Source organism: Pseudopodoces humilis, chromosome 7 (genome assembly GCF_049639895.1).
Source record: "Pseudopodoces humilis isolate 2021_Gansu_Grassland_sample_001 chromosome 7, ASM4963989v1, whole genome shotgun sequence".
NCBI classification, from domain to species: domain Eukaryota; kingdom Metazoa; phylum Chordata; class Aves; order Passeriformes; family Paridae; genus Pseudopodoces; species Pseudopodoces humilis.
Window position 1 is genome coordinate 27252138 of NC_142206.1, and position 20656 is coordinate 27272793.

General features: G+C 40.8%; 1 protein-coding gene across 4 annotated transcripts in view; it reads left to right on the plus strand.

The window, feature by feature from the left end:
• The window catches only part of MIDEAS (mitotic deacetylase associated SANT domain protein), a 62681-nt gene extending 43165 nt beyond the window's left edge, over positions 1–19516 (plus strand). For all 4 annotated transcript variants that reach the window (XM_005522509.3, XM_088057752.1, XM_088057753.1 and 1 more), the window contains exons 3-13: positions 754–1077; positions 2040–2385; positions 2807–2873; positions 7232–7374; positions 8245–8348; positions 9703–9778; positions 10950–11038; positions 12184–12333; positions 12532–12711; positions 13098–13297; positions 14399–19516. In XM_005522509.3, the coding sequence (XP_005522566.2) occupies positions 754–1077; positions 2040–2385; positions 2807–2873; positions 7232–7374; positions 8245–8348; positions 9703–9778; positions 10950–11038; positions 12184–12333; positions 12532–12711; positions 13098–13297; positions 14399–14615 (1896 nt within the window). In that variant the 3' untranslated portion in view covers positions 14616–19516. The remainder of the gene's footprint in view (positions 1–753; positions 1078–2039; positions 2386–2806; positions 2874–7231; positions 7375–8244; positions 8349–9702; positions 9779–10949; positions 11039–12183; positions 12334–12531; positions 12712–13097; positions 13298–14398) is intronic.
• Positions 19517–20656: the final 1140 nt, after the last annotated feature.

Below are 20656 nucleotides of genomic sequence, written 5' to 3' on the forward strand. Positions count from 1 at the left end.
TCTGGGACAGTGGATGCCACTTGTGACTTTACAATTGTGTGTTCCATCACTGTGTGGTAGGGGTATACATCTGCAGTCTCTGTGAAGAAGCAGTCAGACTTGTAAACTGCAGGTTCAGTTATGGGATAAACCTTCTGTGCGTGCTTAGCCCAACTCTTAATAAAAGGTCTTGAAAGGAGGCAGTCCTGGATCTTCTTGATATGGTAGATTTTATGGGCTCAATCTTGTTACCTGGTTTATTTTGAAGGCTTAATGTTTTCCAGAGTCAGGAAAAAAAAAAAAAAAGATGATGCAAAAAGTTAGCTCTGGGTTTGGTTATTTTTTTTTTGTGTGTGTGAGAGATTTAATTAAGATATTACCATGGTTCAGTCTTCCCTGGATCAAAAATCCAATATTTGAAATTAATAACCTGCAATTTTTCATCATTGCTAAAACTAAAGAGCTTTTGTTGAAAGTTATAAAGCAGGATACGAATTCATATAGAAAAATAAAATGTCAAAACATATGTAGTGAAACAATTCTTAAGAATGATGTATATACGTGTTCTAGCAGTTGAGAGTACAGACAATCCTCAGGTAATTCTATGAAATTTTAGTAACACTGTGACATATTCTTTTTTCTTTAGTAACACTTCCAAATCCATTTCAGCTTGCAAATTGCATCAAGAAACTTGATATACACTGAAAGTGAGATGATATCTCCTTTATTATGCAGGTAATACAAAACTTCTTAGGAATCTATTTTTCTTCTCAGGAACTGGATAATTCAGAGGAGAAGAAGACTGTGCTAGTAACAGCTCCAGGACCTACTGCAGCTTCAAAAAGTGTTGTGGAATTTGCCAGTTCTTCACCAGCTCCCAAAAAAGCCCGGGATGATAACAGCCTCGTGCCTCTTATCATTCCTGTGTCTGTGCCAGTGAGAAAAATTGACTTGCAGAGCCTTGAAAAGGAAAAGTCTGAGGATGGAAAGCTCCAGAGAGGCCAAACAAGCGATCGAGCTCCTTGTGAAAGGAAGCCTTCTGTGATAGTCACTCGGAGGCGATCTAATCGTAACACTAACATGGAGACCTCGAGTCAGGTATGGATGGACTAAGAAACCAAAGTTGGGCCACATCTGTTAGATTTAATCACACAGTTTTTAGCCGTGAACTTTTCTATTAAAGTAGCTTGATCTCAAGGCTTGAACTTGGAATGTATGTAGTCTGGGGATTTTTTAAATCATAATATTGCCATATATTTGGGCATTGCTGGCTTTTCATGACCTACAGCTAATGCTAGGAAAGTCAGGCAGTGCCTCACTAAATTCACTAAACAGTGAATAAAGCTAGATGGGCAAAAAGACTAGCATAATAGTCTGTCTGTGTCCAGAGTGCTTTCTTCATACATACATAAATACCAATAAATTCTAAGTAGTGGACTTATCTCTCCATGTGAACAAAATCTGAAGTGAAGATTTATTCTCAGGCAATTAAAACCTTCAACTAAGTTCTGAAGGTCAGCACTTGATTGTTCCCCTGCAGCGTGGTAGTGATGAGTAGGTGGTTGATTTTTTTATTTTCCCTTTCTTCTACCCTAAGTACAGCAGAATGTTCAGATATCAGAGAAAAGGCATCTGGGGAGGTTTCTCTGCGTTTAAATGCTTGATCATCTAATAAAATACTGTTATATTTTCTTCTGTTCTCTTACTGCTATTTGGTGTCACTGTGTATCTGTGTAAGGGTTCTGTGTATCTGCAGCAGGGTTCTGCTGTGCTTTTTTGCTCTCTTTTAAAGCTGTCATGAAGGTTGCACCAGCTGTACATGTAGTTCTTGTAAAATATAACTTCGTGATCACATGAGTTAGAGCTGCTACCTAACAGTTCCTGTGTCCATTGCATTCCATTCCTCTCACTTTCCCCTTCTGCTGATTGTTGAGAAATCCTCCAACTGTTCTATGCAGATTTTGAGCTGCCATGAAAAAATGTTGTCATCTCACTGAAGTTTTTCAATCAATCTGAGGTTTTAAATTAAATTAACAATATAATTTTTTTTAATCTAATAGCATGAAGATGCTGTTCCAAAGGATGAAGCAGAGGGCTTTGCCCGAAAACCAAAGCAGCGGCCAAGACCCGAGCCACTTTTCATACCACCAAAAGCTGGCACCTTTATTGCACCACCTGTTTATTCCAACATTACTCCATATCAGAGCCACTTACGGTCACCCGTCCGTCTGGCAGACCATAATTCAGACAGGAACTTTGAGCTACCTCCTTACACTCCTCCACCAATCCTTAGTCCAGTGAGAGAAGGATCTGGGCTCTATTTTAATGCTATCCTCTCTTCAAGCAGTCATTCGGTTCCACCTCCAATGACTCCCAAAAGTGGTCACAGAACCCTGCTTAGGTCAAGTAAGTTTCATTTTAACCTTCCTTTCTTGCCTAATTTGTGATTGGGAACTGTGCAGCATTAGGAGGAACGTCATGCCCTTAGGAGGTGTGATTGTGTGAAGCTGGAGCTTCTTCCTGATTGTTTGGGGAGCCGGAATAGAGGAAATGCAGTGTTGCTCCATCGGGGCTTGGATGTTAAGATGCGTTCACAAAGAACCTGCAACACCCCCTGCTGACGTTCTTGGGAATGAAAAATCAGTTCCTCTCGCAAATTGTCGGTGTCTTGAACCGAGGGGAGGAAGGCAAGTTCCTGGTCATCTGAAACTCCTTTCTTTTGCCTGGGGTACCTTTTTTGAGAGATGGACAGCTCTGATTAGATTTGCAATCTGTGGAAAAGTAAATCTCAGATGTGGAGCTGAGAAGTTCTTTCTTCTTGTTGCAGATAGTGCAGAAGTTACTCCTCCAATTCTTACGGTGGTGGGGGAAGCCACCCCGGTCAGCATTGAACCGTAAGTAGCTGGTAGATTCAGAGTCCCTTAGTAAAAGTGCTTCCTTGCTTCCTCCTAAATCTTCAAGCTGCTCCCTGTGCCACCAACATATCTCTTAGAAGCACTAAAACCATTCTTATTGGTGGTTCAAAATATAAGTTGTCTTAATTAAAAATTACACTACATGATGAGCAGTGTTTGTTTGGGCAAATGTAATTCTGGTGACACTGACTGCTTTCTATTACTGCTCATCTGTCTCTGGGCTGAATTACTGTTAGTTACCTAAAGGTGAATCTGCCCTGTGTTGCATACGAGCACTTGTTTGTATGCTGTGTGCTTGTTTTAGGGTGGGAAGGTGACACTCCTTTAGAGGAAGGATGGAATGTAGCATGGAAAACTGGAGTTAGCTCTCACAATGTCCGATCGCGGGTGTGTTGTAGCTGCAGCACAGCTGTGAACACTGCGCTCCCCTCCAGGCGAGCTCAGCCTGGAAACGCTACAGCCAGTGGCATATGGGATGTGTGCCCTGAGCTAATCAGCCTTGCTAGTCTTTAGCTGGTGTGTGCTGCAAAACCTCAGACATATGTGGACACAGCAGCAGTAGGGAACACAGTCTGGAGATACTGAAGCTGGAATTGTGAGCTTAGGCTTGGTGCCAATCCTGCTAAATCTGCATGGAGTTGGAAATGTCTCTGCATAGCTTTGCCAATGCTCTGGCAGCGTTATCAGTTCAAGCTCAGTACTGCAGAACTACAGCAAAGAAGTTCCAGTTCATTATTACACCTAATTAATGAACACCTACAAAATCTAATTGTGGAGATGCATGGCATGGAAGCACCCATATGGCATAAAAACACCCACATGGCTCTGCATCTGACTCTGCAGTCAGGAGTCTCTGCTGTAACTGCAACATACCCTGTAACATTTGAGATATTTAGCTCAAACTTCCCCCAGGTAAATGCAATGCTTCTTTTGCTTTTATCCAGAATGGTTTATATTTTAAAAATGGACTGGAGCATTTGCTGACAATTTTATTTTTTCTCAGCCTTTTTCCATTCCACCTTCTTGTTTGGAGCTCAGTTTTCTGCACTTGTGGAAGCAGCCTGTCCTGAGCAAATGTTGGAATTGTGAATGAATGTAGATTTTTCTTGTCACCTTTACAAACCTCCTCTAGACCAAGCCCATTCATTGAAATAAGCGTATTTATTATTGTATAAATTTATTTTGGAAGTTGCCTAATTCTTCTTTTTCCTATTGGTTCATTTCACATTAATCCAGGGGAATTTCTTCAACAGATATTTTTTTGTGTCCCTCTCAGTTCTTGATCTTTGACCTCTCTGTGGTGCAGTTGTCCTTCTTGTGTCTGTTGGCTTAAATTGCTGATGTTAATGACATAAAGTTAGTTGTGATTTTAGTTGCGTGTGAAAATTTTCAAATTTGTTGCTGGAAATTTCAAGCCATGGTAACTTAATAGTGCAAGTTCATCTCCTTTTGCCAAAAGAGTTGCCTTACAGTCATCTTAAGTCTTACTGAGCAGATGCTTGTGCAGGTAGATAGCTTTTAACTTTTAATGACAATAAATTAATAACCTGGTGTCATTCTGTGTTTGACAGCACTGTTGTGGTCAGTTACATAGACATACCTTCCTTAAAGAAAATATGGCAGGAAGCACTTTTTTTAGAAGAAGAAAATGTTTAATTTGCTTTGTAGTCTTGTCAGAAGTTGACTCTAACTTGTGATTACCCAATATAGCATTCTTAATTGCTTGTGCTTTGCCAAACCTTCTGTTAATGCTTCTCAAAAGGTTATTTAATTGCAGTGATTTGAAACAGGAAATGTGATAATGTGAAGCTTAATTCTTTGTGAAATGGTACAATAGGCAGCTGTTGTCACAGATCCTTGTGTCCTACTGGTTTTGTAGTTCAGTTGCATCAAAGTCTTGGGGTCACTGCTGAAGCAGGCAGCCTTGAATATACCTGTGATGCATCAGCTGTGAACTGCCTTCTTAATTCACAGCCTCAGCTCTGGATGTTGTCACACTCAGCTCCCATGGCATCCCAGGAACACCATTGGTGCTTACAGGCAAGAGCTCTTGATGTATTGAAATCTAAACTTCATCAGTCAAGGAACAGAAGAATAATGCAACTCGAATGGATCTCTGGATATCATCTAGACCAAGCCCCTGCTCAGAGCAGGCCAAATTTAGGGCAACTCTTATGGTGGAATTCCAGTTTTATTTGGGCGTTGCAGGTACAAGGTGTAATTCAGTTTTTTCGAGCCCAGAGATATCATATTCCAAGTTCAGTTTCAAAATGAAAAGCAACTTTCAAGAGGGCCCATGTTCTTTCCCTCCATATTTTCCAGTTGTCACTTTTCTTCTCAGAAGTGAGGTCAGAGTAGCCTGTATCCTGAGACAAAAAATCTCCCAAATTTCCTAGTGCAGTTTTTACTGCAAAAACACCTTTTTATCTGTTTCCAGGTGACAGCAAAGTGTCATTTTCAATCAGTCATCCCTTCTAGGACAGATTATAATACATAACCCTTTTCTCCTCTGTGAAACTGCATGCCGTAAGAGTAAGCAAGACTAATCACAATGAGAAGACTCCACATGAATGTTGCTCTGTAGTCCATCTCAGTGTTCTCTGAAAGGAGGGGTGGTTTACCAGGGTAGTTATTTGGCTTTGCTTTTTTAGCAAGGTCTTGTCAGTCTTGCATGAAATCTCTTACTTTTTGTTTTTAGTCTGGACCATGCTGGACAAGTGAAGGAAAAATGGCAAGTTAAATAGTATTATAAACAGACTTTTGTACCTATAAAATACTCAAAATCAAACCTAAATGTTTTCTTGGGGTTCTTCATTCTTCATGTATGTTCCACTTCAGTGTGCATTTGAAATGAAATTATTTTTGAGAAACAGATACTGAAACAGTTGTAACGAGGGGCATCAGAGATGTGACATTTTCAACTGCTTTAGTTCATCCCTGCCCATGGCTGTGATTTGAAATGTGCAATGTCCCTGTCACTTTACCTTCAACAGGTATTGGAAATAGTGTTTTTGGGGAAAAAGACAGATAGTATATGGCAGCCTGCTTAAAACTTCCCTGCTTACATCTATCATGCTTGTAGTTGTCATCTTGCCATCACCTACTGAGAGGAAGTTAGCATCAGTCTGTGCATCTAGCAGATTCTGAAGGAAGGAATCCAAGAAGGAATCCCACCCCTCTTGTGTGGAGCTGTTGCTGAATGGGTGATGAAGTTGGAACAAGTGTATAGGACAGTTAACTACTGCATCACTTCATTTAAACATGGTTGGCATTTCTCAGAAGTTTTCGTTATTATTCCGTATTGCACTAGATCATGCTCTTTCTCTGGTAATTGTGCTAGCTGTGGGGCACCAAGATTTGAGAATTATAGCAAACCTTGCCCTGAGCAGGGAGTTTTACTTTTTTCTAGTGAAGCAGCTCCAGAATTTTATCATCCTCATGGGATCTGGGCACTGCCTGATCTTCTCTCCAAAAAAGAGCTTCTTTCTCTATGCTATGTCAAGAGCTACCAGTGTGGTGCTAGCTGACTGACATCTGAATGAGGAACACTTTTTCATTAAGTACATACTAGAACAGTCTTTCAGCAGGGGTTCTTACCCACCTCTGTGCACAAAATCACATTTCCTAGTTCAGAGCAGAATCTCTGTGGATGGTCACTTGACTTAAATTTAGTGCTCTGTGGGTTGCATGTAGTGAAAAATCTGTCTGCTAATTCAGATGTATTAGATTGCTGCTAAAAGGATAGGATTTGGGTTTGGTACAAAATGAAGAATACAGGTTTCATTGTTTTATATTTTAGGTTTCAGTTGTTAGAAAGAGTACCTAGAAGACACCAGCTTGTGCCAAGGTCATAAAGGATCAATTTTGATCCTGCTTTGAATGGGAAGTTGGACCAGATGGCAATGTTCAGGTTGAAAACGACTTTCGGAGACTCTGGTTCAGCTGTTGGCTGACAAAATGTTAATACTTAAACAGGCTCACCTATCTTATGCCTGAGGAACAAGCCTGCCGTTAGAGGACCTTGTATGAAAGCTTCTCAAAAAGTGATGATTATTGGAAGCTAATAACTGTTCTTTGAGCAGCTATTAGGGGATGCTAATTTAAATACAGTTTCAAACTATGCTCATAAAAAAATGGAAACTGGTAATAGATGTAAAACCTCTCAACTTCTGAATTATTTATGTAACTTACAACACTGTTGGTGTTACGTGCAAGAGCCTACATTTGTATATGCATTTGTTTCTTAGTTTGGTTCTTCATTAGTGTTTCTAGCAGAGATGGAGACTTCAGAGATATTGTAAAAATGGCCTGACTGTAACGTCTCTCATTCTCTGCAGGCGAATAAATGTAGGAACTCGCTTTCAAGCAGAAATCCCATCACTCCAAGACAGATCTCTGGCAGAAGCTGATGAACATAAAGCAGAGCTGGTGTGGCAGCCATGGGGTGACTTGGAAACCAACAAAGTCACCCAAGAGAATGGTAAGAAGATGGAAGGCTCTTAAAGAGGACAGAGTTGTCACAGCGGTTGTAGGGGTAACCACGTATCTACTGTAGGCATAATTAAAAATCTTTTAGACCTGCCATTCAAGTGACATGTTTGAGTGGTCTTGAAAACAGTTTTAGAAGCAAATCTTGTTTATCAGATTGCATGTGTGGGGTAAGGGGAGATTGGTAGGATTGGTTAATTGGTAAATCATGAAAAAACTGGGACCATTGCTTCTGTCAGGCCAAGAGCAGCCTTTTGCTCAGTGAAGCTTCCTTGGTTTTGTTAACATTTGAAAACCACACACACTCAACTCCTGTATTTTTGAGGGATGTTCTAGATATAATAGTATTTTAAAAAAAAAAATTTAAAAAAATGTTCTGTAGACAGAAGTCAGGATGAGGAAGCAGGAGTTGTGGTGGCTAGTAGCAGACTTGGGGAGCTATCTGCTTTTGTTGCATGTGGGTTGTGGCCTTTATAAATCCTGAAGGGAAGATGAAGTAGGTGAGCTTGGAAGAAATATTTTGAATGACAGAGAAAAAAGGGTTGTGTGAAATGGAAATTCACAATGTAATGGTGGATTCAAGAAATGTCTGAAGTGAAGGGAGGTGGGAAGACAGTAGAGATGGGAGGAGATTTGCAAGAAACTCCATGTGTAAATAGTGCTGCATGACCTTGTAGTCTAAAGAGTTCTGGGTCCAAATTTGACCGAGATAGATTTGCAAGGACATTCAGCTTCTCTGAGTTTTACTTTCTGTTATATCTATTCCTCCTTCAAAAGAGACAATTAAGCATGCTTAATTTTCTGTAGGAAACTTCATTTTAATCTTATTTTCTGAATTTTCTTGGTATCCCTGTGGAAATAGTGGAAAACCTGCTAGCTGCTGCCTGTTCGAGTATTTTTCCTGGGGCTGGAACCAACCAGGAGCTGGCGTTGCATTTCTTACATGAAGAAAAGGGAAGCATTCTGGTGAGTCTGCCCAGCTGTTCACCTCAGTGTGGTCAAAGTGTTAAGGAAGGTCAGGTAACCTCTCATTCCTCAGAGGACAGCCTTGCAAATTCCTTTCAATGCATCTGGTTCCCACTGTTTGACATCCCTTGTATGTCCCTAAAGTGGATTCTGACTGATGTACAGTGCCATGTGCACTTACTATCTTTTTATATTTCCAACCTGGACATGTTTGGCTTTTTAACAAATGCACTGACAGTCTATCAGGGCAAGTGAGCCAAGACTGCTAAATGAGTCTTAGATGTTATCTTCCTGGAAAGGTAACTCTGTAGAAAGGAAAAATAAGAGGCTGGGGCTGAAAGCTGAGTCAGAGGGCAGTGTCTTTTGCCTCTTTGTTTTGGTAGATCCATTTGACTTCTCTGTCTGTATCTGTAGAACAGCTCTGCTTCTAATTTTATATCAGTATTGTAAGACATGATACACTTTCATTATTGCCCTTTGACACCTCTGGGAGGTAATATCAAAGAGCAGAGCAGAGCAAACAGCAAAGCTTTGTCATCCTCTTATAGTTCTATGACTGATTTAACCTGGCATAAATCAGCCCTGTGGTCAGGAGTATCCCACACTTTTGCCTGGCTGCTTGTTTCCCATCCACTGGCACTGACACTTGAGAGACTGCATGGACTTGCATTGGAGAAGAGATCAAACAAAAAGTAGTTTTTGCGTGAATGTGTCAGGTTTCTGCCAGCCCATCTTGTGAATGCTGTTGTTGGCATTAGGGAGGAGCAGGACTGCCTCTGGCAGCAGGAGCTCATTGTTCAGGTGGTTTAAACTGACAGTGGAAGCACAATTCCATTGTCTCCTTCCTACAAAATTTGAAACCTTTTCTGGTTTAAATGAAAACTAAAAAGCAGCTTGAGAGGTGGGGGTTTTGTGTGTGTAATCTTTCAGTCACATGACTGCTGTTTTATTTTGAAATATTGCTTAGTCAAGTGAGATCAGATCACAATTACTTGGATGTCTAAGACAGGTATCATTTAGGGCAGCATTTTTGGATGTGTGTGTAATAGGCCTTTGGTTAATGAGAGGAAACTGATGCAAGGTCTCTGTCTATGGAATTAGCTCTCTCCCAGTACCCTGGTGGCTGTGTCAATTCACAGATGTGAAGAGGTGCCAAGAATGTACCACTTGCCTGTGGTACCCAAGATTAGGTGGGTAGTCAAGAATGTGATTTCTAAAGTTGTCCCAAGTGATAAACTGTGTTCTGGTTCTTTTCTGTTAGCTTGCCACAGAAAGGAGGGGATTATCAATTGCCTGATCTTTGTTTTTAATACCCCAAACATTAAATTAATTATTTTACTTGTGTTTATCCAAGGGAGCTCTGACCAAACTGCTGTTGAAGAAGCCAGTGCGACCGCCTTCCCACCCTTTGGCAGATTATCACTACACAGGTTTGTTAACCACTACAACTCTGTGCTGCCTGCTTATCATATGGGAAATTTTCAATCCTTTTCTGATTTTTGGGGTACTCTGTTACATTACAAGAAGATTAAAAGAGCAGTCTTCTCTTGTAACTCAAGCGATGGCTTGCCAGAAATTTTTCTTGTGCTAATTATGAGACTTTAAATGTAAGAAACACTGCATCCTTCTGAACATGTGCATGTGTACTGGAATAGGTATGAGTTCTGATTTTCTTTATGGGGAAAAGGGAAGGTAATCCCTTGCACTGAGCCACAGAGAATGTAGAAAGATAGCCAGTATGTACAAGAGAGGCTGTGGTAACCTTAGAATCATAGCCTCTCTGGCATGAGTTTCCAGGGTGGAGTTAAGCAAGGGTTTTATGGGAAATAGTTTTCAAGCTTGCTGAAGAAGCCTCAGCCAACCATGGATACCTGTTAGTGTTTCTGCAAAATTTAAATGCCATAAGCTGCCTGTGTAGCCTTGCACCTAATTAGAAAATAGTCAGCTGTGTGACACTGACTTCAGTGATCTGGAGTGACCCAAGTCACCTGAAAGACCTGATGTAAAGTGGTAGAGAGATGTCTAATAGCTGGTGCCACAAAGCTTAGAAAATACATTTCTTCATTATTACACATCCCTACTGTAGCTGTTGGCAAATATTTCTTGAATAATATCTATAAGGAAGGAGGGGATTCAAAAATGTGTTTATTATTAGACGCAAGGAATATTTGAGGAATACTGGAGATGTGGTAAATCTTCAAGTACAAATTTGCTGCTGAAAGAGAAGATCCTGTTCTCCTGCCCCACCATTTCCCTGCTGTAAAATCTTATGACTGGGCCACCACAAAGTGTGTCACTTCACCTTGCTTGGGCAACATCTTAGTTCATCTAATTGAGTGGTTTTTGCAAGCTGAACTGAGTTAATCTGTGGTGATGAGCACTAGATCTAACACAAAGCAAGTGTTGAGAGGAGAGCTGAGGTGGAGCAGTAAGGGAGGAGTTAACAGCAGTCTGCAGTTTGGCTGTAGTAGGTTCAAGGAGGGACTGCACCCTCACATGTGTGTACTGGTCTTATTTAAGGCTAACATGAAGAAAAAGTATGTAGAAGAGTAAACATTTGAAATTGTATGGGCTTCCATTACAACTTACTTTTACCTACAGGATCAGACAAGTGGAAGGTTTCCGAAAAAAAGCTGTTCAACAAAGGCATTGCAATCTACAAGAAAGACTTTTTCTTGGTCCAAAAGCTCGTAAGTTACTTCTGTTTGTTTGTTTTTCATGATACATTTTTACATATTTGTTGAACATTTAGTACAGGAAGTTCAATCTTGATTTCTCTGAGACCTCAGTTTTAAGCATTAGGTCCTGCACTCAAAAGATTTCAGAGAAATGTCATCATCCAGCACAACATAAAATCTCACCAGAAAGCTAGAGCAATAATAATTGTTTTGCTATTGTTGTTTACTTAACCCTGGTACTTAAACTGCATTACTTCTGTCAGTCCATGCTGCAGAGATCTCCTCTGCAGTGCACATTTATAGAGCGCTGGAAGTGTTTGGGTTAAATGGTTTGCTGATTAAACTAAACTAAAACTAAAAAGAAACACATCTTCACCACTGATGGAGAGGACCAAAGAAGGATATGAGAATGATGCATCCTTTAGATCTCTCTTTCCAGTGTTGTGACAATGATAGTAAAAATGATCACTCCCATATTTTGATGAGGTATGACATGTCAGCAAGGGGGAAATCACTGAAGGAGAGTGCAGAACCAGGAGCCACAAACATATTTACTGAATAAATTCCCCAAAGGCATTTAAATTGCAAAAGCTCAGAAGCTAAGAATATATTCCAAATGTTTCAGAAAAATCACTGATGCAGAATATAGATGGTCACAAGTCCATGCTCATAATTGTCTACCACCATATGCCTACAAAATGCACATGGCCAGAATGGAAAAGGGCTACAAAGCTCCACTTCCATTTTTGGATTGGTATTCTGGTCTGGTCTTCTCTGAAGTGCTGCTGCAAAATAAAGCTCCCCCATAAAAACTGAGAGGCTGCTGTCAAGCCTGATAGCTCAACTGGAACATGTCAGAGGATAAGAGATGCATTAAGCTTAAAAAGTTCCAGGTTCTGTCACCTTTACATTAACCATCTTCAGAAAGTTTGTCTTCTAGTTCTCAGTGAATAACAATGGGAATAGGGGATAGGCTGTGGGATGAGGCAGACAGACAAATACGACACAGAAAAGGAGACTTGAACAGCAGCTGTGGTGGAATGGAGACTACCTAAGGAAAGAAAATACAAAGTGTAATTATCACACCCTTAGTAATTATTTATAAGTCTTTTTAAAATAATGTTATCCATTGGACTTTCATGTTTTTTAAACAACAGATAAAAACCAAAACAGTGTCTCAGTGTGTGGAATTCTACTACACATACAAAAAACAGGTGAAAATTGGTCGGAATGGGACCTTAATCTTTGGGGACATTGATGGTGCTAATGAGAGATCTATGAAAGATGAAGCTGAAGTTGACATCAAGGTAAGTAATTTCCTAAATTTGTCTCACCTCTTTTGGGCTGTGGTTTGAAGTCTTGTGTGTTGTCTCATTTACTGGTCAAATCAAAAGCACAAACAATCTGGCTTCTCCTCATGAGTCCAGACTCACAAATTTGTGTCCTTTGTAGTGTCATTTACTTACAGACATCAAAATTAACAGTTCCTTTATCTTCTGGTGAAGAGTTCCCATAGGTTTGCACGTGATCCTCCTCTCAGAAGAGACATCTTCAGTGAGGAACAAGGGCATGTGGAGGAGGAGGAGGAAGAGGAGGAAGAAGAGGAGGCAGAGGAAGGGTTGGATAACAGAAAGAGGAGTGCTGATGCTCTGAAAGATGAACAGACACGACAGGATGGTGCAATAGTAAGTGCTGCATTGTGCATGTTGTGCTTTCTATGCCGCCTTCACTCTGCAAATTGTTTAGAAAACAGGTTCCAGATGCAAAAAATTTCCATCTCTAACTTTTTCTGGAGCATGAGGTTGGGTTGAGGTAGCTCAGAGTGTTGCTATCAACCAGACTGTGCACTGTGATGGGAGAACTGGATGTGTTAGGTGGAAAAATGCAATGTATTCTTTGTGGCTGGTGTACACAGAGGGCCATAATGAGAAATGTCTTTAAAATAGCCTGAAGATTTTCTCATTAAATAAAACCTTTGTCTGGAATGAGTGAAGTACAGGAGCTCAGCCACTGCCTTCCTTCTGATGGTAGGTTTAAGTGTCACTTTGCCTCAACTCTTCTTTTTGCACAGGCCAGCGACACCAATATGAGGAGCCATGAGACAACTGTCACAGGAAGGATTGGGAGGAAGCCAAGGGAGACAACAGTGAAGCCTCGAAAGCCTATTACTGCTCCAGTGCAGAGGAAGAAGAGGAAACAGAAGATAAAATCAGATGCTACCAGTAAAACACAAAATACAGAAAACACATTTCCATGTAAAAAATGTGGCAGGTAAGACCAACTCTGCTTCCAGCAATAGTCACAGAATCACAGTAGGGCATCTCCTGTGGAAGCTTTTTCTCAAATGAGCTTTCTGTCTTTCTATATAGGCCATAGACATTGGCAATAATTTTAATGAATTACTGCCCCACTAATACTTGCGAATTAAGGCTTGTTTTTCTTCAAATGTGATGAGATGCCACCCGCATTTTAACTGTGTACAGTGTTTGGGGTTAAGCTGCACTTTAAAGCAGCTGCTTTAGTGGTCCTCTGTAATGCTTACATTTTTATAACGAGAAGTTTCTATGTATTTGCTAGATCACATATAAAGAACATGGTATAGACTTAAGAACAGTGGTGTAGAAATGTGAGACACTACCATCGTTATAGCAGCAGCTATTAGGCCAGTAGGTACAAAGTTCATCTGGTTGAATTTGCAGCTGTCTTTGGTGGATGTCAAATATATTTGTATTTCCTCACACAGCTTTAGTAGGTTTGTTGCCAACAGAATTATAACCATCAAGAAAATTCAGTTCCCTACATAAGTTGCTTACTCTTAAAACAACAGGACAAGCAGACAAGGATTCTTAATGGTGTCTGAACTTCACTTGGGGGTTTTGATGCAGAATCCAAATAGTTAATGGTGGAGGAACAGATCACAGAAATGTAGAATCAGAAGGAAAAAGCTCAAGTGTTTCTAGCTCTGTGGACAAGGCTTAGGAGTGGCATTGGGCCATCATTTGCCTCCATGCTTATTGTATTACAGCAGCACAGGGGTACGCCTGAAAACCAGGGCTGTGTTGTGTTAAGCAGCACGTGCATGATTCTGATACCAGCACTGCATGGTACCACCCCTCTGAATTCAGAGCTGAGTGAGAAATGGCTACCATGAGAAATGAAGTGAGTGGTTTGAGGGTGCTCAGGATCTCCTGCTAGCATTGCGCCTTGTGCCAGCACATGGTGCTTGCTGTAGGTGCTCTGTCGCAGCGCCAGCGGGAGTTCCGGAGTTGAAGCTCATGAACTTGAGGCTGGAGCAGCAGAAGCTCTTCTGGAGCAGTGTTGAAGGAGGCCATAGGAGAGGCCAGTGCTAATGTACATGTGTGCCTCCCTCAGGGTGTTCTACAAGGTGAAAAGCCGCAGTGCTCACATGAAGAGCCATGCGGAGCAGGAGAAGAAGGCGGCGGCGCTGAAGCAGCAAGAGAAGGAGGCGTTGGCGGTGGCAGCAGCGGCAGCAGCCCGCAGCCAGGCCCAGCAGGAAGAGAGCAGTGACAGTGGGACCAGCAGCACCGGGAGCAGCAGCGCCAGCTCAGATGAAGACGGAGAAATATAGCAGCAGGCCAGAAGGGGAGGGAGTAGCAAGGCTGGACCCAACCTCCCTCTTGGTGGTCTCACTTTTTTTTTGCTTGCACTTTTCTTACCTGAACCATCAGGTTTTGGTTTCAGTGCTGCCATTTCCTCATGCCACATGTTCCACTTCACCTTGCCAGTACTGACCAAGACAGAATGGTGGATAACAAGATTTGTTTCTACTTGGATTTTTTTTTAAGACCAATAAGATTTCTATTATATTTATAATGATATCAGAGGTACATAATAGAACAATGTCACCTGCAGTGGAAGTAAGTTCTCTCAGGTCAGTCAGACCTTTCTTTTTGTTCTTGTCAGGAATCGTAGTAGTGGGACTCTTGGATATAAAGATTTCCAGACTGGAGCAAGAAAATGAAGCTCTGCTCTGAGCTAAGTGTATTCAGTTACTGTGACACTGGTGATTTCTAGCTGTTTCCTTTCTCAGCAAGTTCTTCTTCCTTTTATGCTTTCCTGCCTTTCTTTCTGAGCAGTTATTCAGGCAGACAACACATTTTGTGGAAAGATGGTGTGCACTTTTGACCTCTGTTTCGCAAAAATGAAAAGTGGGATGAGCAAGACACTCTTCTTCCTTTTGAGAGGAGGTTTTATTTTTCAAATGGAAGCCTGAGGTCAGTTATCTTTTGGCATTAAGAATGTAGCAACGGATATAAAAATATCCTGTGGGATTAGAGTAACCACAGGCCTTGCAGGTTGTCTCATCTTGGAAAACAAAATAGTCAGCCTTTGATTAACTTAAAGGAGTCTGGGCTTCACAAAGTGCAATTTGAAATGAAAACTGCTGGGTTTGAATTTACATGAATGGGAGCAAAGTTTGTTTGGTGAAAATGAACCCAGATCTTCTTGTGTGCCGGATTGTGTGCACCTCAGAAATGGGAGGAATGGACTCTCATCTCCAGCAGTGATCCCTCTGTGAATGTTTTTACCTCTCAATATCCTCTTCTGTCCTGTAGCAGCCCTCTTTTACTCCTTGAAATTGTCATCATCAAGCTTTTATGGCAGGGCCCTGGTTTCCCAGACAGTTGCTGTCAGACTGTATGTACAGGAGAAGCTTGTCACCTATTTGCACACCAGTGGCTGAGCACTGCTGCCTGCTGGGTTGTCCTGTTATGAGCTGTGTTCTTTGCTGAAATGCATACTCCTCCTTCAGAACTGACACAATCTACTAGCCCAAAAAGTCTGGGCACCAAAATCTGCTGATGAAAGAGAGTTAAAAAGAAGTGGCCAAGGTGACAGGTGTTAGATTCGCACAGGATTGTTCTGTACATCTTTATAGCCCACATTTGTCATTATTTTGTAAGGATGTAGAGAATCACTTGTGCTTGGCCAGCTAGTGCCATCCTGTAGCCCAGCTCCCTCCCTCCATCCAGTCCCTAGGAGCAACTGACCCCCAGCTTCTCGGGTGCTGGCACTGTGTCAGACCAGACCATACTGAAGGAGCTGATCGCTCCTGCCTTCCCCAGCAGGGATCCAAGAGATGGTGTTGTATGTGAGCTACAGAGTGTGCCTGACTGACAGATTTTATTTTTTTTTTCTTTTTAAATCTTGACCCTTCCAGCTGCTAGATAAATTCCTGGTTAACTATAGAAAGAGGGTACAACTCCAGCATGTCATGTGTCAGTCTTCTTGCCCTGTAGTTTTATGCAACCATGATGGCTTCACTCTTTTGTTTGGGAGGCTGTGCATCGTACATTTGCTTTGACATACTCATGCCTTTGCACAGAATCACTCTTCTGAATAGCAGAAACAGTTACTACTCTTACAGAATCAGGAGGAACATCATTAAAGACTGCACTCTTTGCAAAGTTGACACACTTTCACTTTCACGTTCTGTCAGAATTGTATTTTTTATTCCTATCAAAACTGGGGTTCCTTTCAGCATTTTTTTGACTGTTCCAAGCTCCTACATTGGATGGATCTTGTTGACTAGTTTTTGTTACCAAGAAGCACATAGCACATCATGAACTGTTAAAATCATTCAAAAATTGCAAAGAACTAAAAGCTCCTTCTTTAAAAAGAAGCTTAAGCAAATCACTCTTCCTCTTAAGGATTTCAGTGTTGATTTTTATCTTTTTTTCTTTTATAAATTGGAGAAAATGCTTGTCTGCAATTATCTTAGGGCCCTTGGAGAGAACGGAAGCTTTAGCACCCTGTGTCAGGAGGAACAGTAGGTGAAGCTACTGCAAGATATCATTGCAGTCTTCCAAAGGCCAGATCTTTCACTGATTCTCCCTATTTTAGGAAACTGATACAATTTCTCCTCTTGTCAAGGACAAGCCATTGAGGTGCTTTAGAACAAATCAGAAATTTTCTTTACTTGCATAAAAATGTTGTATTATGTGCTGATTCCAGTACTGGTTGTTTCTCTCCCACCCTGCTGCAGTGTAAGTAGAACAGAACAGGAAAACTGGACACAGTCTGTCACTGGAAGAAAATCAGAAAAGGGTTTTTTCAGAGGATAACCTCTGTAACAGCTGTGGGTTAGCAGGGCTGACCACAGTCAGGTTAAATGTGCCAAGTAAGTGGCATCAAGTTGGAATGTTTCTGAGCATACTTCCAAACTGCTAGTAGCCACCAGAAGACTTCTTTTCTGGCATGGTAGTAAGGAAAACAGCTCCTCCAAGTGTCATCTTAAAAGACAAACAAGAAAACCAAGCCTTCTACTTACAGTTGGCTTACAGTTGGAGTTTGGAATTGATCCTGCATTTGAATTAGAGCTTGCCTACTAGCAAAAGTTGGCAGGTAATTGTGTTTTTAAAAAAAGAACAAAACCAAAACCTAAACAACCATCCCTCAATTTCTGTGGACAAAGCATTTAAATGGAATTTGTCTAATCTGGAATGAGTTATGTCCCTACTCTTTGTAGGGGAAAAATAACTTTAGTGGCTCTTTACTGCAGCACAGTGTTAATTTGTGTTATTCCAGTTAAGATTTAAAAATACCCACTCCAAACAAACAAAATTCTTGTCAATGTTCTGTTTATATGTCTGTTTTAAAACTCCATGTTCATTATTTTCCATCATTTAAAGGCCTATTGATTGATCGCCATTTACTGTAAGGGTTTGCTGCTAATTTAGAAAACAGGCAGTAGAAAGACATTCATTTGAACAAGATGTCTCTTTGCTTTAGTTCTTTTATATGGGAACAAATACTTATGGAATGCAATTCTGTAAATGTGTACTAATAGATTTGCCTTTTACAGTGCAAGATCAGGCTTCAGGTGGTCATATACCCCATAGTCAGATGGCTGTATTTCAAATCATCACCTACTTGAGTCTTGATGCCAGCACTGGGCACCACAGAGATGCAGTGACAGGTCAAGTTTGCCCTGATCACGTACTTCTGCTTGTGCTTCTGCCTGACCTTTACAGATAGATTCAGTCTTTCAGGTTTGTGATGTGCATGGGATAGCATCTGAGTTTTGTAAGACTGTGTGTGTATGTAATTACTAGATAGATGCATGCACTTGTGATGCATATCTGATATAGCTGCAGGTGTTTTGCAGTCTAGCTGCAAGAACCACTCTGCATTTTAATTTATTTGATGTTTGTTCTTTTACTGATACAGTTGATGGTATCAGAGAGAACTTGTCTCTGTAAGTTGAAGGCCTACAGAATTTCACTCAGCTGTGCAGAACCATGGCATTTTGCTGGCTAGAAACAGGTAGGGATGTAGCTGCTCACAGGCAGAGCAAAGATAGAAACTCAAAAGCTCAAACGTAACTCATCTGTTAAACCCACTGTAGACAAAGTCCAAATTAACTAAAAATACTCTGATTTATCAAACTGAGGCTTTTGGTCATTTTTATCATTGCAACAAGCTTAGATTAAAACCAACACTTTTCAAAAAGTGTTAAATCACAAATGGTAGCTTTCTTGCTCTCAGCAGTTACACACTTCTTAATTCTCTTTCAGGCAGCAGACCAGAAGGTTCCTACAGATGCATACAGTATTTTAAAGTAACGGGAGTAGGAAGGACTACAGCCATAGGAGTCCTGTCCGCTTTCATACAACGGCACATTTAGTCCAATGCTTACCAGAAACCATATTCTAATACACATTTTTCCCCACAGACTTTCTCCCTGTTTTATCTTTGGATCTATGTCTGGAAGTTTATTAAGCTTTAAAGAGACAGAGAAACAAGTGTACAAATCATGTTTGATTTCTGGGGGGGTGAGTTTCTATGTAAATTCATCACTTGGGTTCAGCTACTTTACTTTTCCTCCTCCTCTCCCGTGTCATATGTTAGGAAGACACAGACTTTGAATCCCAAGCTGTCTAAGGATCTTTCTTTCCAAGACTAAGATTCCACTGACAGCTGAGACTGAAAAAACCCTTAACTTCTCCAGATTAGAAGACAACATATATTTTTATAGAAGTGTAATTGTGTATTTTAAAAAAGTTTCCTGCAGCTTCTCCACATGTATTTTCCCCTTGTAGTTCAGATTTGATATAAACTTCTTTTGTGTTCATTCTTTTTATGTTCTGTTTTTAAATTTGTAGTTGAAGCTTTGGTGTACTGTACAGGAGCAGTCAGCCTTTGTAATTACTGTATAAATGCTTTATAATAAAGTATATTACTTTTATTTTAACAAGTGAGCAGACACTTCCTTTTGTGTGTCTGCTGCCTAGGGCACCTTTTAAAAGACTGTTACATGTTTAAAATGTACATATATAAATATATTTACCTGTTGCTGTACAGTTGTGATAGACTGGACTGAATTTATTTTTTGTGTGCTTTTTTATAAAATATTAATACACTAAAGGAAATCTTGCAAATGTGATTGTAATGTACTATGTAACTTATTTACTTAATATCCTCTATATATCAAAAAAAACCATTTTATTAAATGAGGTTTAAAAAATAGTTTCTTAGCTGAGTTTTTTGATGGTACAAGGGAGTGGCCAGGGGCTTGTGCAGGCTGTGATGCACAGGAGGCTGTACCAAGTCCTGGCTGGTCTGCTCTCTCTTCGTATTCACCTGTGTTTTCCACAGCAGCCCTTGAGGCTGTTTCTCACCTCTGCCCTGAGATGCCTGCCATGTGTTTTATCTTACATCCAAGAAAGTAACTGGCACATGCAGCTGTAGGAGACCAGAGAAATCTGAAGTTCCACTGATTTACAGAAGTGTTGATGAGATGTGTGTCCCACTCCAAGCTGAGCACCCTCCCAGAAAAACAGAAACAACCTTGACATTGTGCTAGGAATTCCTGGGGAATAGTTTTAGGTCTGCTGTGCTGTAAATAAAGTTGGTGGGATTCTGAAACTTACCTGAAACTGCAAAGACCATGGGCAAGGCAAAGCCATAATGGAGTAACTCAGTACCTGACAGGCCCACATCAGATGTGAATTCTGGGACGGCTTCAGTTGTAGATCATATTGTATCACACTTGTCAATGGCAAAGTTTGAAAAAAACTTTTAGTAAATACTGTCCTAAAGGCACTTATCTGTTCCTTGAATCTAAAGGGGGGTTTAACAGCTTTTGTTACATGGCACATATTTTGTTTCTTCTGGCAGCAGTTAGATCTCTTGCTGTGGGTTTAAAATAAGCTTGTATCTATCCTCCAAACATCTGTTTTGGTACTTTACCTTTTAGTTAACTAGGCGACACAGGTGTTCTCACACCTATAGGCATGATGTCTTTAAAAGCTACAAATGCTACATAAAGCAGAGAGCAGAAATGTGTATCAGTGCCTGGCCGGTCTCCTGTGAGACTGCACTTACGATCTAAGGCAGCACTCCTGCCAGAGAGAGCCCAAAACACAACACTTAATTTTTTCAGCTCAGTGTAGAAGCTTTAGTTTAGTCTTGTACCTGTGGCAGTTGATCAGCAATAGTGTCTGGAGAAAAAAGTATTTTGCTTGGTGTGTGAAGAGACAGGGAACACCTGTCTTCACTTGGGATAACAGACCAGGACTTTAAGGCTTTAAGTCATCCATCTGCCTCCCTGTCAAAGCCAGCTGGCAAAAGTGCTGAAGTTTAGTACTTTGCGCTAAATCTGAGGCT